This window comes from Pteropus vampyrus, unplaced genomic scaffold (genome assembly GCF_000151845.1).
Source record: "Pteropus vampyrus isolate Shadow unplaced genomic scaffold, Pvam_2.0 Scaffold436, whole genome shotgun sequence".
Taxonomy (NCBI): Eukaryota; Metazoa; Chordata; class Mammalia; order Chiroptera; family Pteropodidae; genus Pteropus; species Pteropus vampyrus.
Window position 1 is genome coordinate 2,012,083 of NW_011889217.1, and position 12,944 is coordinate 2,025,026.

The 12,944-nt window shown below is 53.4% G+C and overlaps 2 protein-coding genes across 6 annotated transcripts; one reads left to right on the forward strand and one right to left on the reverse strand.

The window, feature by feature from the left end:
- Positions 1-745: 745 nt before the first annotated feature.
- On the forward strand, positions 746-5,407 carry TESK1 (testis-specific kinase 1). Of its 2 annotated transcripts, XM_011381480.2 has the most exons (10): positions 746-1,284; positions 1,409-1,530; positions 1,660-1,708; positions 2,234-2,380; positions 2,716-2,798; positions 2,963-3,053; positions 3,308-3,391; positions 3,546-3,635; positions 3,771-3,885; positions 4,222-5,407. In XM_011381480.2, the coding sequence occupies exons 1-10, from the start codon at positions 1,066-1,068 to the stop codon at positions 5,106-5,108; spliced, it is 1,887 nt and encodes a 628-aa protein (XP_011379782.1). In that variant the 5' UTR covers positions 746-1,065; the 3' UTR covers positions 5,109-5,407. The 2 variants fall into 2 exon arrangements, with proteins under 2 accessions (XP_011379782.1, XP_023379831.1); XM_023524063.1 differs by lacking the exons at positions 746-1,284; positions 1,409-1,530; positions 1,660-1,708; positions 2,716-2,798 and having other exon boundaries at positions 2,241-2,380.
- Positions 5,408-5,553: 146 nt separating this feature from the next.
- Positions 5,554-12,685, reverse strand: CD72 (CD72 molecule). 4 transcript variants are annotated; one of them, XM_011381479.2, is made up of 8 exons: positions 12,306-12,685; positions 12,085-12,192; positions 11,464-11,535; positions 10,809-10,898; positions 10,145-10,480; positions 7,518-7,660; positions 6,772-6,887; positions 5,873-6,114 (listed from the first exon to the last, which is right to left on the reverse strand). In XM_011381479.2, exons 1-8 carry the CDS (start codon positions 12,385-12,387, stop codon positions 5,973-5,975), a joined length of 1,089 nt encoding a protein of 362 aa, XP_011379781.1. In that variant the 5' UTR covers positions 12,388-12,685; the 3' UTR covers positions 5,873-5,972. The 4 variants fall into 4 exon arrangements, with proteins under 4 accessions (XP_011379779.1, XP_011379778.1, XP_011379781.1 ...); XM_011381477.2 differs by lacking the exon at positions 12,306-12,685 and adding an exon at positions 5,554-5,642 and having other exon boundaries at positions 5,968-6,114; positions 11,464-12,151; XM_011381476.2 differs by lacking the exon at positions 12,306-12,685 and adding an exon at positions 5,628-5,688 and having other exon boundaries at positions 5,968-6,114; positions 11,464-12,151.
- Positions 12,686-12,944: the final 259 nt, after the last annotated feature.

Sequence of the window (12,944 nt, forward strand, 5' to 3'; positions counted from 1 at the left end):
GCCCCTTGAGGTGCGGGATCTGGCCGAGGGGTGGGAATCTCGCGGAAGGAGGGGCTTTCTCTGTAGGTGGAGGCTCCTCTTTTGCGAGAGAAGGTCATTTGGACGAAGTAGTAAGAGGAAGGTCCAGACTGTCTGTCACTGGGCGGAGGCTCTGGAATTTGAACTTTATTCGAGGGAGGTGGGATGAGGTGAGGAGGAGTCGGGGCCACGCTAGGAATGGGCTGGCCAAGGGCCACGACCCTGGGCCATCACAGGCGACCGAAAAGGAAGATGATTCCAGATGTGTAAGATGTAGGGACGGAGACCTGGGAAATGGGCAGGTTGGGACAGGGAGGTGGTTTGTTTACTGGGCTACTTTAGATTGTGGCTGGGCCCGAGGTGTCTTTTTCCGCCCTGCTGGTCTATAAAGCCCAGGAATCGTGCAGCTTCCAGAGCCCGGCCCTCAAATGACAGTGACCTCAGGGTGTGAGGGGAGAAAGGACTCACCCGACAGCTAAAAGACATTTGAGCTGCACACATGCACAATCAGCCCTTATTGCCCTTCAGTTATTCAGCCAGGGCCCGATCTTACTCGACCGCGACGCCCCTGACCCACTCTCCTAGGGCATCGCGACCAACCGTTGGGGGTGCGTATCCGAGGGGGCGTGGCCGCTGCTTGGTGGCCGGGCTCGAAGGAGTTAAGCAGAGGCCAGGCTCAGCCCCGCCCCTGGCAGGCCGCGGAGCCTGAGCCCCAGCGGCGAAGCCTAGCGCCGCCGCCGCCGCCCGCCCGCCTCCGCCAGCGGGGAGCCCGCCTGCCCGCCGGCGCCCGGGAACTCCACCGCCACCGCCTGGCCCAGGCCTAGGCCTTGCGCAGAGCGGAGCGGAGCGGAGCCGTGTCCACCCGGGCCCAGCAAGCCGGCGCGGCGGGGGCGGGACCAGGATCTTTGGCGAATCTTCCCTTCTATAAGGCGGGAGCCGGAGCCCCGGCGCCCGGGATCGGGCTGGGCCCGCACCCATGGCGAGTGCTGCCTGCCCGGGGCCCGGGGACCCTGCCATGTGAGGCAGATCGGGGTTGGGGGCCCGGCCATGGCCGGGGAACGGCCCCCACAGCGGGGCCCTGGACCCGGGCCGGGAGAGGCGCCGGGGGAGGGGCCCCCAGGGCCGGGGGGCGCGGGTGGAGGCCCGGGCCGGGGCCGCCCCTCCTCCTACCGGGCTCTCCGCAGCGCCGTGTCCAGCTTGGCGCGCGTGGACGATTTCCACTGCGCCGAGAAGATCGGGGCCGGCTTCTTCTCGGAGGTCTACAAGGTAGGACCAGCAGAAAGAGCAGAGGGGCGGGACCGAGCCTTAGACCGGAGGCTGGAGCGAGGGGGCCCGGTCCCGGGCGACCTGTCAGATCTACCCGGGACTTGCCGGCCCCTGCCGCCCGCAGGTTCGACACCGACAGTCAGGGCAAGTCATGGTGCTGAAAATGAATAGGCTCCCCAGTAACCGGGGAAACACGCTACGGGAGGTGCAGCTGATGAATCGGCTTCGGCACCCCAATATCCTAAGGTGAGCAGCCCCAGCCGCTAGGTGGGAAGCTTGCTAGGGGGAGGAGAAAGATCCCGCTGGAAAAGTAGGAACTGTGGAGTGGCCGGCACCCTTACAGCCTACCCTCCTATCTTCCTTCCCCTCTTCTAGGTTCATGGGGGTCTGTGTGCACCAGGGGCAGCTGCACGCTCTTACAGAGGTGAGGATGGGCGAGGAGAGGGTACTCTCACCACCATCAAGGGGAGAGAGTCAGCTCCCCGGTGCTTCTATAGAGGAATAGTGAGAACCAGCAGGACCTCCTCCCAGGGAGGCGTCCCTGAACTTCCCTATGGGCAAACCACAAGTAAAAGGCCTCAGCTATTCTCATCCTCTATATCCTGTAGAACAGTACTGTCCAATAGAACCTTCTGCAGTGATGAAAATATTCTATATCTGTGCTATCCAAAACTGTAGCTGCTAGGCACATGTAGTTAGAGAGCACTGGAAATGTGGCTACTGTGACTGAGGAACTGAATGTTTAATTTTATTTAAACTCAATAATTTAAATTTAAATAGTTGCATATGTATTGGACAGGGCAGCCCTAGAATATGAATGGGGGACCCTAGAGCACTGGCTCACCCTTTTGACCTTTGTGATCTTCTTGAGTGTCCCCTGGCTTATAAATGGGAGACTAGAGACTGAAACCTTGACATTCATTCCCCTTCTCCTTTTACTATGCCCCAGTATATGAATGGGGGGACCCTGGAACAGCTGCTCAGCTCCCCAGAACCTCTATCCTGGCCTGTCAGGCTCCGCCTGGCTCTGGACATCGCCCATGGCCTGCAGTACCTGCATGCCAAAGGTGTATTCCACAGAGACCTCACATCCAAGGTAGGCTGGCCAGATGGGTGGAGACATGAAGGGGGATTTAAGACTATTAGGTTATAACTAGCCCATGGATGTTGGAATGTAGATAACAGATATGTTAAGATGTTAGAGTAGCAAGGTATTGGAGAATGGGGGACTGGGTTGAGCGGGTGTCTCTGAGGAACTGAGCACCACATTGTGTTTTGGAGTGGCGAATGATGTTGCAAGACTGGGATGCATTGGAGAACTAGAAGATCAGAGACGGGGTTATTCTGGAGTGACAGAGCTTTTTGGGGTATAGATTGAAAGATCAAAGAGCAGCAGGTGATGGGTGTGTGGGGATGCTATGTGTATGTCAGAACTGTCTGATCCGACGGGAAGACCAAGGCTTCACAGCTGTTGTGGGTGACTTCGGGCTGGCTGAAAAGATTCCTGTGTATAGGTAAGGTGAACACCCCTGTTCCCCCAAAACTCACGGAAGACCCCTATCTAAGTGAAGCCCCCAGGAACATTTCCCTTGGAGTGGGAAGGGAGCTGACCTCAGCCCCTTTTGTTTGGGAGAATTTCTGGTGGGATGTTTCTGATGACTCTGCCCCTGCCCTACAGGGAAGGGGCAAGGAAGGAGCCATTGGCTGTGGTGGGTTCCCCCTACTGGATGGCTCCAGAGGTGTTGCGGGGTGAGCTGTATGATGAGAAGGTGAGACATCAACCCTTTAGATCCCCACGACCTTCGAGAGACCCTCTAGAGATACTCTTAAAGGACCCCATCCCAAGTTCCTAAACAACCCTACCAGATATTCAGGAGGCCCCCAAGATCCCCCTTGCCCTTTACAGGCACCCCTCCAACACATGAAAACTGTCAAGACTCCCCCCTGAATTCTGACACTTTCTGACAAAATTCTGACATGAAAACTGTCAAGTCTTCCCCCTGACATTATCTCCTCCCCCCAGGCTGATGTTTTTGCCTTTGGGATTGTCCTCTGTGAGCTCATCGCGCGAGTACCCGCAGACCCGGACTACCTACCCCGTACTGAGGTGAATGATGTCTCCAGGTTTGAAAAGGAGGAACTCCAGACTGGGCAGCTCATAACTAAGAAGGAGTCACTAGTGGTCGAGGTCCACATTAGGATACAGAAGGAAGTTAGCCAACGAAGGCTAACTTTGAGACCCCTCCTCTCTGTCCCCACAGGACTTTGGCCTGGATGTGCCTGCTTTCCGGACCCTGGTAGGGGATGACTGCCCACTGCCTTTCCTGCTCCTGGCCATCCATTGCTGCAGCGTAAGAGCTTCACCCTCCCTGCCCTCTGTCCCCATCCATCAGCTGACAAGGCTGTCCTGTTCCAGGTGATGGGAAGAAAACCAGGGACCCGATTTTGGAACACTAAGTGAAGCTGCCCCTCTCCCTACCCCTCAGATGGAACCCAGCGCTCGTGCACCCTTCACTGAAATCACCCAGCATTTGGAATGGATCCTGGAGCAGCTGCCTGAGCCAGCCCCCCTCACCAGGGCTCCCCTGACACAAATTAAGGGTAAGCGAGTGTAACCTTGACCCAACTGGAGTCTTTGCCTCTCTCCTCCTTAGAATTCAGGGAATTATCTGAGGGAAACTAAGTACATTTATTAATTGAGAAGGGGGTGGGGCGAGAGGACATTTCAACTAAGATAGTTTTCTAATTCTAGAGCTTGAAGGAAGGAAAAAAGGAAAGAGGTAAAAGGGGACTGGAGGTAACATCTTCCCCTTTCCAAAGCATCCTATCAGACTCCCTTTTCTAAGCTCTAGTCCCACCACCCTCTTGGAGAATAAACGAGGCCCGTAAGAAATTATCAATGCTGAGAACAGTGATCACAGACTTCTCTGTCTACAGGGTCTGTTCCAAGAGGGGGTCCCTCTGCCACGCTTCCCAGACCAGATCCCCGGCTCTCCCGAAGCCGGTCAGACCTCTTCCTGCCCCCATCACCAGAATCACTCCCCAACTGGGGGGACAGTCTGACTCGAGTCAACCCCTTCTCACTGCGGGAAGACCTCAGGGGTGGCAAGATCAAGCTCCTGGACACACCCAGCAAGCCAGTCGCCCCTCTGCCCCTTGTACTACCATCACCACTGCCCTCCAGCCAGCTGCCCTTGGTGACTACTCCAGAGACCCTCGTCCAGCCTGGGACACCTGCTCGTCGCTGCCGCTCACTACCATCATCCCCTGAGCTCCCCCGACGTATGGAGACAGCATTGCCAGGTCCTGGCCCTCCCGCTGTGGGCCCCTCAGCTGAAGAGAACATGGAGTGTGAGGGCAGTAGTCCGGAGCCAGAACCCCCAGGACCAGCTCCCCAGCTGCCCCTGGCTGTGGCCACAGACAACTTCATCAGCACTTGTTCCTCGGCCTCCCAGCCCTGGTCCCCTAGGTCGGGACCTCCCCTTAACAACAACCCCCCAGCTGTGGTAGTGAACTCCCCACAAGGCTGGGCCGGGGAGCCCTGGAACCGGGCCCAACATAGCCTGCCCCAGGCAGCAGCCCTGGAGCGGACAGAACCTTCACCACCCCCTTCAGTTCCCCGGGAGTCCGATGAGGGGCTGCCTTGCCCTGGCTGCTGCCTTGGCCCCTTCAGCTTTGGCTTCCTGTCCATGTGCCCCCGCCCCACACCAGCTGTTGCCCGCTACCGCAACCTGAACTGTGAGGCGGGCAGTCTTCTCTGCCACCGAGGGCACCATGCCAAGCCACCCACAACTAGCCTGCAGCTGCCTGGGGCACGCTCTTAGCAATGGAGCCTGTGGTCTCAGGCCTCCAACTTTAGCCTTCAGGATGCCCTGTGAGGACAGAGCACATGCTGGACAGTGCCAGCCCCAGATTGGCTGACCGGCTATCCTGCCCCTATAGGGGAACCTCAGCATGGACTCAAGGGACAGAACATTTCCTATCCAACCCCTGGGCTTGCTATCCCGTGGGGATCACTGAACCAGACACAGCACTGCTGACACACGAGACTAACACGTGCAGATTATTTAAAAATATTTCAATAAAACTGCCTGGCTGGCTCCGGGCTGCCCCTATCCACTCAGCCCGTGCGCCCTCCTCCCCCCAACCCCCAATCCACTATGGGAGGTTCTTGGGGACGCCAAAATCTCTTCTAGAGGTTTCTTCCCCCTTTTCCCAGGAACAGTCCAGTTTCTGGGATAGGATTTCAAGCAGGCAGCAGACTGGCTAGAAGTGTTGAGCATGGATTAACCCTTGGCCGGGCACTGTTCAAGAAGAATGAGGAAACGCTGGAGGGAGATGATCTTGGGACCTGCAGGCTGCAGATTAGAGATGAGGGGCATGGGCTCTTATTGGCATAAGTATCTGAAAGAGTAAAGCATCAGCGAACCCCACAGTTGATGGTCACTAAGAAACCCTCATCCAGCTCACTCTGTCTCCCCAACTCCCTAGACAACCCCATCACTGGCCTCCCTTCATCTCCCAGCCTTCCCTGTGCAACCTCCTTGACATAAGCAGACCAAGTGCCTGGAGGCTGTGGGCATGACTGTCATTCCCAGGAACAAGCTTCCCCCGACCTCTGGGCCCCTGCTGAGTCCCACTCCCCTCAGGTTCCCATGCCTTAGTCCCATCCCTCACTCTTACCCAGCTCAGTGCAAAGAGCGGTCCCCATCTGGAAACCTAAAAGCTGCCATCTCACAGATGCACGGAAGACGATTATTACACTCCGTTGAGTGTACTTTTGGCCACCAGCTGTGTGCCTTGATACATCTTTGGTTTTGAGCATAAGACCTATATAGTGGTGAAATAGAGCAGCAATAATCTCTGGTCCCCTCTCTTCCTTTCTCTTCCTTTGATCTGCATAAAACCTAGCCCAAGTCCTAACTCACCCTGCCTACCTAAGGCCACGTTTGGGCGCAGTTCAGGAACGTCTGCATTCCAAACCAAAGAGGCTTTCAGACCAGGGAGGGGAAAATAACTCGAGGTCTTAAAGGTGGAAACTCCAGTTAGGGAACATAGGAGGTAACCATTCTGTTTGAGGTCCCTGGGTTGGACCTCAAAGGTGCTCCGCTGCTTCCTTGGTCCCCTGAGGCTACTCCCCAAATGGCCCTGGCTGAGAACGTATAGCCTCAGTTTGGGTAGCCTTGTCGAAGGACAGTAAGTTCAAATGCCAGGGTCCTTCATCAGCCCTAACTTCTGGGAAAAAAATAACATGGGCCCCAACCTAGTAATTAAAAATAAAAGCATGGGCCAGGGATTTCTAGGAAGTAGGGCTATAATAGAGAATAAAAATGCCCTAAAGAGTTATTAGTAGAGGAAATGGACACATAGGCAATTACAATATTGGTTGTGAAAGGTTTGGGAGCAGGACCTGGAAGGAAATGTCATTAATGTCTTTATGAAGGGATTATGAAATTGAAAATACCCAAAAAGTCCTAACAAACTTACCCAGAGTCTTTTACACCATTAGTCCACTGCTGGTCCTTATTAGAGTTGAGGGTAATCCAATATATATCAGACAAAACATTGGAAGTCAACATCTTATTTAAGCTGCTGCGATAATCCTGAGGGGAGATTCAGAGAGACCAGAGGTAAATGGAGAGCGATGACAAATAGTAGAATGGGGAATGGGTATAAAAGAGGAGACTTGGACTGATGGAAGAAAATGAACACTCTAGGGGGACCTAGGAGCTTTGACAAGAGGACTGTATCCACCTTTGGTACATGACATCAGCTCATCAGTGACCTATCCCTGCATCCTTCAAATGCCACCCTGTAGATAGATACAGGCTCACCCTTCGGGGTCATCTCCCGGATGAATAGAAACTTCTGCCAGCCTTTGAAAGGGAGTGATTCTGTGGGCTGCTGTGGTCACAAGGAACCAATTCCTATAATCCAGCCCACCAGGTATGGGGTCTCTCTGCCTGAAAGGCCATGACAGTCAGAGAATCTGTTAGGCAGCCCAGAATGCTGACTAGAAAGCAGAGATCAGAAGCAAGTAAAAGTAAAAGTGGTTCATAAGTCAATTCTCATGCCAGCTCTGTCAGTTAGTAGGGACTACTTGGAGCACTATGCTGAGAAGCTGCATAAAAAAAGAAATGCATGCTATCCGTGCACTGCCATTCCTGACTTGACAGTATATGTCCCTTTACCTAACAGTACCCACTACAGTCTGTGAATAAGGGTATGCTTACTGAAAAAGAATAGTCATTGACTACAGCCAGGTTGGAGGACAGAGATTTACAATAGTTTTGGCTCTCTCTCCAACTTCTTTTAACAGGTGAGATGAGAAAGCAATTCCTCTCGTTCAGTATCCATCCCACAGGACAGCAGGTATCTAAAAAAAAAGAAAGAATGTGACAGCACAGCCAGACCCAGGAGGGAGATCTCAACACTTGGGATGAAAGTGACCACTCAGCAATCTAGTTGCTAACAATATTCCCCTGCATCTGATCTCAACGACTTCATTGACTTCTAGCCCTTGATCTTTGCAATCTTTCTGGATGTGCCACACCTGCATATACTTAGTATAAGCCTTTAACACTCAGCAACTTTACTCTTTAACAATCTAGGAGGTTTAATAGGGCTAACGGTACTATTCCCAATTTCTGAATGATTCCAGTCCCCCACCCCCACTTTAGCTAACCTCACCTGGGCCCCCCATAAGTGTTCAGTGGGCCACTCGTTCATCTCATTAGCTCCCTAAAGCATTCCCCACTGCATATTCAACTTTCCCACACTCCTCAAGCTGCTAGCTACCTCCTTTCTCTCCACTCTTCCACAAGTAGACAACCTTAGTTCCTGCTTTGCTAAAATCGTCAGACACTCTCCATGAACTCTCGTCATTTCCCTCCTCTCCACCGCAAAATTTCTCTTCTCTATTCCTCTTTTCCTGACCATCCATAAGAAATAAACATCCCTCTTTCTTTAACATCCCACAACTCGATCTGTTGTGCTCCTGACCCCAACCCACCTCTTTCCATTGTTTTTTTTTTTTATCAGTCCTCTCCCTGTCACTCAAAAATCATTCCTTCTCCACTAGCTCCCGCTCTTCTATCTACATTTTCTCATGTGCCCACCCAACTACTCTCTCGAACTGCTATCCTATAGCAACTTAAAGGAATAAAAAGAAGTACCTGTGGCCAAAAAGAAGAGGGCGAGGGAAAAAGTGGCATGCTGAAAGGTCAGTAGGGGTCCTGGAAGCCATGTTAAGGATTTTTTATTTTAATATTACAAGGAAGAGAAAGCGAATGTAGAGTTTTACATAGAGGAATTTTGTTCATTCCCTAGATCCCAAATGCCTGGGTGCAGTGCTGGACATATAGTATTTACTCCATAACTTGTGATTAATTAACTAACTGAATGACATACTCTTCACTGGGATGACACGATCAGATTTTTGTTTCTAAAGAATTATCCTGCCTGCAATATGAAGAGTGGAATGGGGGTTTGGGAAAATGTTTAGGAAAAACATCCAGCAAGCTGTTGTACTTATCCTTCCAAGAGATGAGGGTAGGCAAAAATGCAAATGGATACATAGACTTGGTGGTGGAAAATGGAGAGAATTCTTCTATGACAGAATAGAGCATCTGCTGAAAGTGAGAGAGAAAGTAGTAGGGTAAGGAGTTATGGGGAGCAAGATGACCACTGCAGTCGCCAGGCAGCGCTGAAGCCCTAGCTGAGGTTGAAACTAGAGTTTCAGTGGCATCCAACAGAATGATTACACAATTTGTCACACCTGGGTGCAGGCATGGGCAAGGTGGACAGTTGAGTTTATCTAGAGTTGAGATATTGCCACTCAGGTGCAACATGAAGGACAATGGAACAAAGGAGTGGGCGGTTGAAATGATGGACCCCAGAATGCAAGATGGGTAGAGAGAGAAGTGAGGACAGGTGACGGCTGATGAAAAGGAGAAACGGGAGTTAACGGGTTGGAGGCCTCAATGCAGTTGAAGAAGTGTGAGGAAAGCCTAGATGGGGGGCAGCTGTGGTCACAGTGGAGGTCTGAAACTGTCCTTTCAGTGGAAGAGCAGTTTGGGTTGCTGAGGTCTAGGGTGTAGCTGTGGGGATGGGTGGCAGCACTGGCAAGGAACTGAGGGTCATAGAGAATAAGAAGGTAAAAAACAACAACAAAAAAATGAGGGCTGGTAGTGTACGCACATAATTTCTCTGTCTTAAGCCTTGGGAAAGTAACCAGATGCTCCTTGAGGCTAGACTGAGCCTAACCTCGACTACAGATAACCAGTCCACAAACATTCTAGTCCCCTTGGGCCTAGAACCCGGCCTTGAACCTCAGCCTGTTTGGCACGACCCCTCACCTTTTATGTGTCCCCCTTCCTCATCTCCACATACTGACTGGGTGAATACTCCACCCCAGTTTCCTACCCCTACATTACCCCCACCCACCTCATTGTGTCACTCATACTTGAGAGCTTCAACTGCCTTGTCCCACCACCAGATTGTACCTAGTCAATCAGTAATTTTTAACCTTTTTGAGAATCTCAGATGTAGTGAAAACTAATTAAAGCTATAGACCCTCTCCTTAGAAAAATATACAAACAACCAATCCTTGACACTGATATCAAGCCAGATGAGATCTGAGTTTGCTGCTTTAGAGTGTGATTTTCAGGCTGGCTGTTCCCCTCCTCTCTCCCACAGTGTCTGCCTTAGAGCTGGGAGAGTCTCCCCAAATCTAGTATGTAGCTTGATCCTTCTTCCTGTTGGCTAAGGCTGCATACTCATGTCAGCCACCACTATGGTTCCTTACCCATTTCCTGAACAACAGCAGACCCTCCCATCTCTCCTCTCCCAGAGCAGTTACCTGGTGAGGGGCATATAAACAAAGGCTTCAGTGTGTCCTGCATGCAGTTCAGCCTCTCCTCCAAGGTCCTCCTCCGTTCCTCCTCACTTCGCAGGGTCTCCTTTGTCTTCTCCCTGTCAGACTGGCAGGCCTGTAACTGCTCTTTGACATCTTGGCAGTCCCTCTGTTCCACCTGTAGTGCTTCCTGACTCTGGGCCAGCTCCCTCCTGGCCCCCTGTAGATCCTGTTCCCTCTGCCCCAGCTGGCTGATACTTAGGCGGAGCTGCTGGCTCAGACTGCTGTTAGTGGCTTCTAGAACCCTTTTGGTGTGCTGGAGCTGCTGAGACACCTGCAGATCTGTTTGGCCATAAAGAGAGATTTGGAGGGCATCTTCAGCTGTGACCTGTTGCCCTGAGACTTCAATGTCATTTTTCTGCTTCTTAACAACTTTTTGCTTATCGGGCTGAAACCTAAGATCTGACTGCCTAAAGCCTGAGGTACTGGATTAAGTGAGGACAATTTAGAAAGACATACTGCTCTAAAACAGACCTGGCTGGAAACCAGACCGAAAGCTAAGGATGTGGTGGTAGTAGCTCCGGACCCTCCGGAGGAAGGGCAGCTTGTTGGGGAGAGTAAGGAAGAAAGTTGTTTCGGCTAAGTGGGAAATGGGGGCAGCCATACTCACAGCGCACTCCCAAGGAGATGGCAGCCATCCCTAACAGCAGGCAGGTGAGGAGCAGGCTCAGAAGGAGGTATTTGGACCAGGCTGCACAGCCTTAGGGAGACAGTGGGATGAGGGGCAGTTAGCCTCAAGAAAGGGTTTATAGACCGAAGGGGTGGGTGGGGAGATAAACGGAAAAGAGCCTCTCTCAGACGACGTGGTGCAGGCTTGGTGGTTTTTCTCCCGCAGGCAGTGAGTTTCCGCAGATAGCAGAGGGAAGGCGTTCCAGAATAAGGGCTGGGGATTGTTACTGGTAAGCAGGACTGAGGGCGCTACCTGGTAGGAGCGGGCACTAAATCTCAGACCGAGAAAGGGCGAGAGGTATGTGGATGCAGACCTTCGCCAGAGGCGAAAGGCGGAGAGGATCTGGGTCGACACGTTAGAAAGATGCACGTGAAGGTGGCCGGGGAGGGCGTCGCGGGGCTGCCCAGGTGGTCCGGGGGGGCTGCGCCCCAGGCTCACTCCCGGGACCTGACCTGCACACCGCACAGCCCAGCAACACCAGCGCCCGGCCGGGCGCCACCACGTCGCTCCGCGCCCACCCCCGCCCGGCCTCGCGGGCTTGGCAAAGAGAGCGAGGACGCCTACGCGCGCGGGGCCGGGAGGGCGCGGAACTCACAGCCCAGAAGCCTGCTGTCGGCTGGTGACGTCACGAAGCTCCAGGACGCTGTTGGCAGCTCCAAATGGACTCCTGCGCATGGCGAGAGAGTCCAATTCGAAGATGGAAAGCTCCGGGAAATGCCCCTTTCCCGCCCCACCCACCAACCCCGTCCACCGCGCTGAGATTCCAATGCCCCTCCTTGCCTTCTGCAACTGTTCCGGGTTGACCTTAGCACTCTCCAGAGTTCCTCAGCTACCCAGGGATCCCCTCCTTGCCCTCCAGGGTCTCCCTTTATCTTTTCTGCAGGGTCCCTCTCTGTCTGCCCCAAACCCTCTCTTGGGAGTGCTCTCACCCTCTCCCCGCTCCTGTGAGTCCTCATTTCCCATTCGAACTCATCTCCCACAGGGCTGCCCTCCCCAGTCCTGTCTCCCCACTGGGATCTTCACATTGCTTCTGGGAGCTTCGATTCTTCCCCTGGCTGCCAGTCCTCATTCTTCTCTTTCCTAAGAACCTCCCCACCCACCTCCTTTTCTCAAGAGTATTGCCCTCCTAAGAATACTGCCGACTCCCCAGCTCAAGACACAGCCCTCCACCCTCAACCCCTTCCCCGGAAATACACATCCCCTGGGCTCTTCATACTGGTTTTGTCTCCTAGTCCAGAGGCAGCCAAGCTCAAGGCTCCCCCTGAGATTGGGGGTACTTGCACATTCTCATAGGTGAGTTCCCCATCCTCATCAGCCTCTGGGTCTGGAGAGGAGAGAAAAGGGACCAAGATGGGGGTGGGGAATGGGGGTCTGTGGGGTGGGATCATGAAGGAGGATGGGGGTGCAGAATCATGGTGATGGCTCATTCACCCTTACCCTTTCCTAACTGGCTGGAGATGTTCTTCTTCAGGGGAGCCTTCACAAATCGCAGGTCTGCGTAAGTGACAGCCTCGGCCATGGTCCTGGGCACCTCTGCCCCTCCCGTCTTCCCCTCTTCCAATGGCACCAAGCTTCCCTTGCTGCTCTCCCCTCTGTCCTTTTGTAACTTTAGGCTCTGTGTTCCCTCTGTGACTGTATGGCTTAGTGCTTTGCCCTGTGCCCTCCAGTCACAAAAGAGGAAGATGTGAGCAAGTCTCAGACAGATGGGTTCAGTGAAGCGGATGGTATCCCTGAGCACTGGCCAGAGGGTCAGGGGAAGGGAAACTAAGGTCCAGAGCAGGGGTATCAGGGCTGACGACCACTACTCAGGCTGGTCCCTGTGTCCTGCCTGTGCTCCACCTTCATGTATCCCAGACCCACTTTGGCACTGCAAAGGCCCACCCTCCCGAGGCTCTGCTCAGATTTGCCCTATTGCTCCCCTCCCGGCTACCTGGTCTACAGGCTTTCTCTGTGTAGTCAGAGCTCTTTTGTGCCCAACTGACCCCAGATGATCTTACCAATCATTGCTTCAAGGTGGGGCTTCATCCTCCCAATCAGACTGAGGGATTCGAGTATGAGCCTTAGCTCCTGATCATC

Excerpts from the sequence above, each read along its gene's own strand:
- TESK1 (XM_011381480.2), top strand. The coding sequence starts at position 1,066 with ATGGCCGGGGAACGGCCCCCACAGCGGGGCCCTGGACCCGGGCCGGGA. Across the intron at positions 1,531-1,659 it reads CGGCACCCCAATATCCTAAG|GTTCATGGGGGTCTGTGTGC; the intron begins GTGAGCAGCCCC and ends CCCCTCTTCTAG. Across the intron at positions 2,381-2,715 it reads ACAGAGACCTCACATCCAAG|AACTGTCTGATCCGACGGGA; the intron begins GTAGGCTGGCCA and ends TGTGTATGTCAG.
- CD72 (XM_011381477.2), bottom strand. The coding sequence starts at position 11,824 with ATGAGGACTCACAGGAGCGGGGAGAGGGTGAGAGCACTCCCAAGAGAG. Across the intron at positions 10,481-10,808 it reads CATCTCCTTGGGAGTGCGCT|ATCTGCAGGTGTCTCAGCAG; the intron begins GTGAGTATGGCT and ends ATGGCCAAACAG. Across the intron at positions 6,115-6,771 it reads AATGGTGTAAAAGACTCTGG|GTCTTATGCTCAAAACCAAA; the intron begins GTAAGTTTGTTA and ends ACCACTATATAG.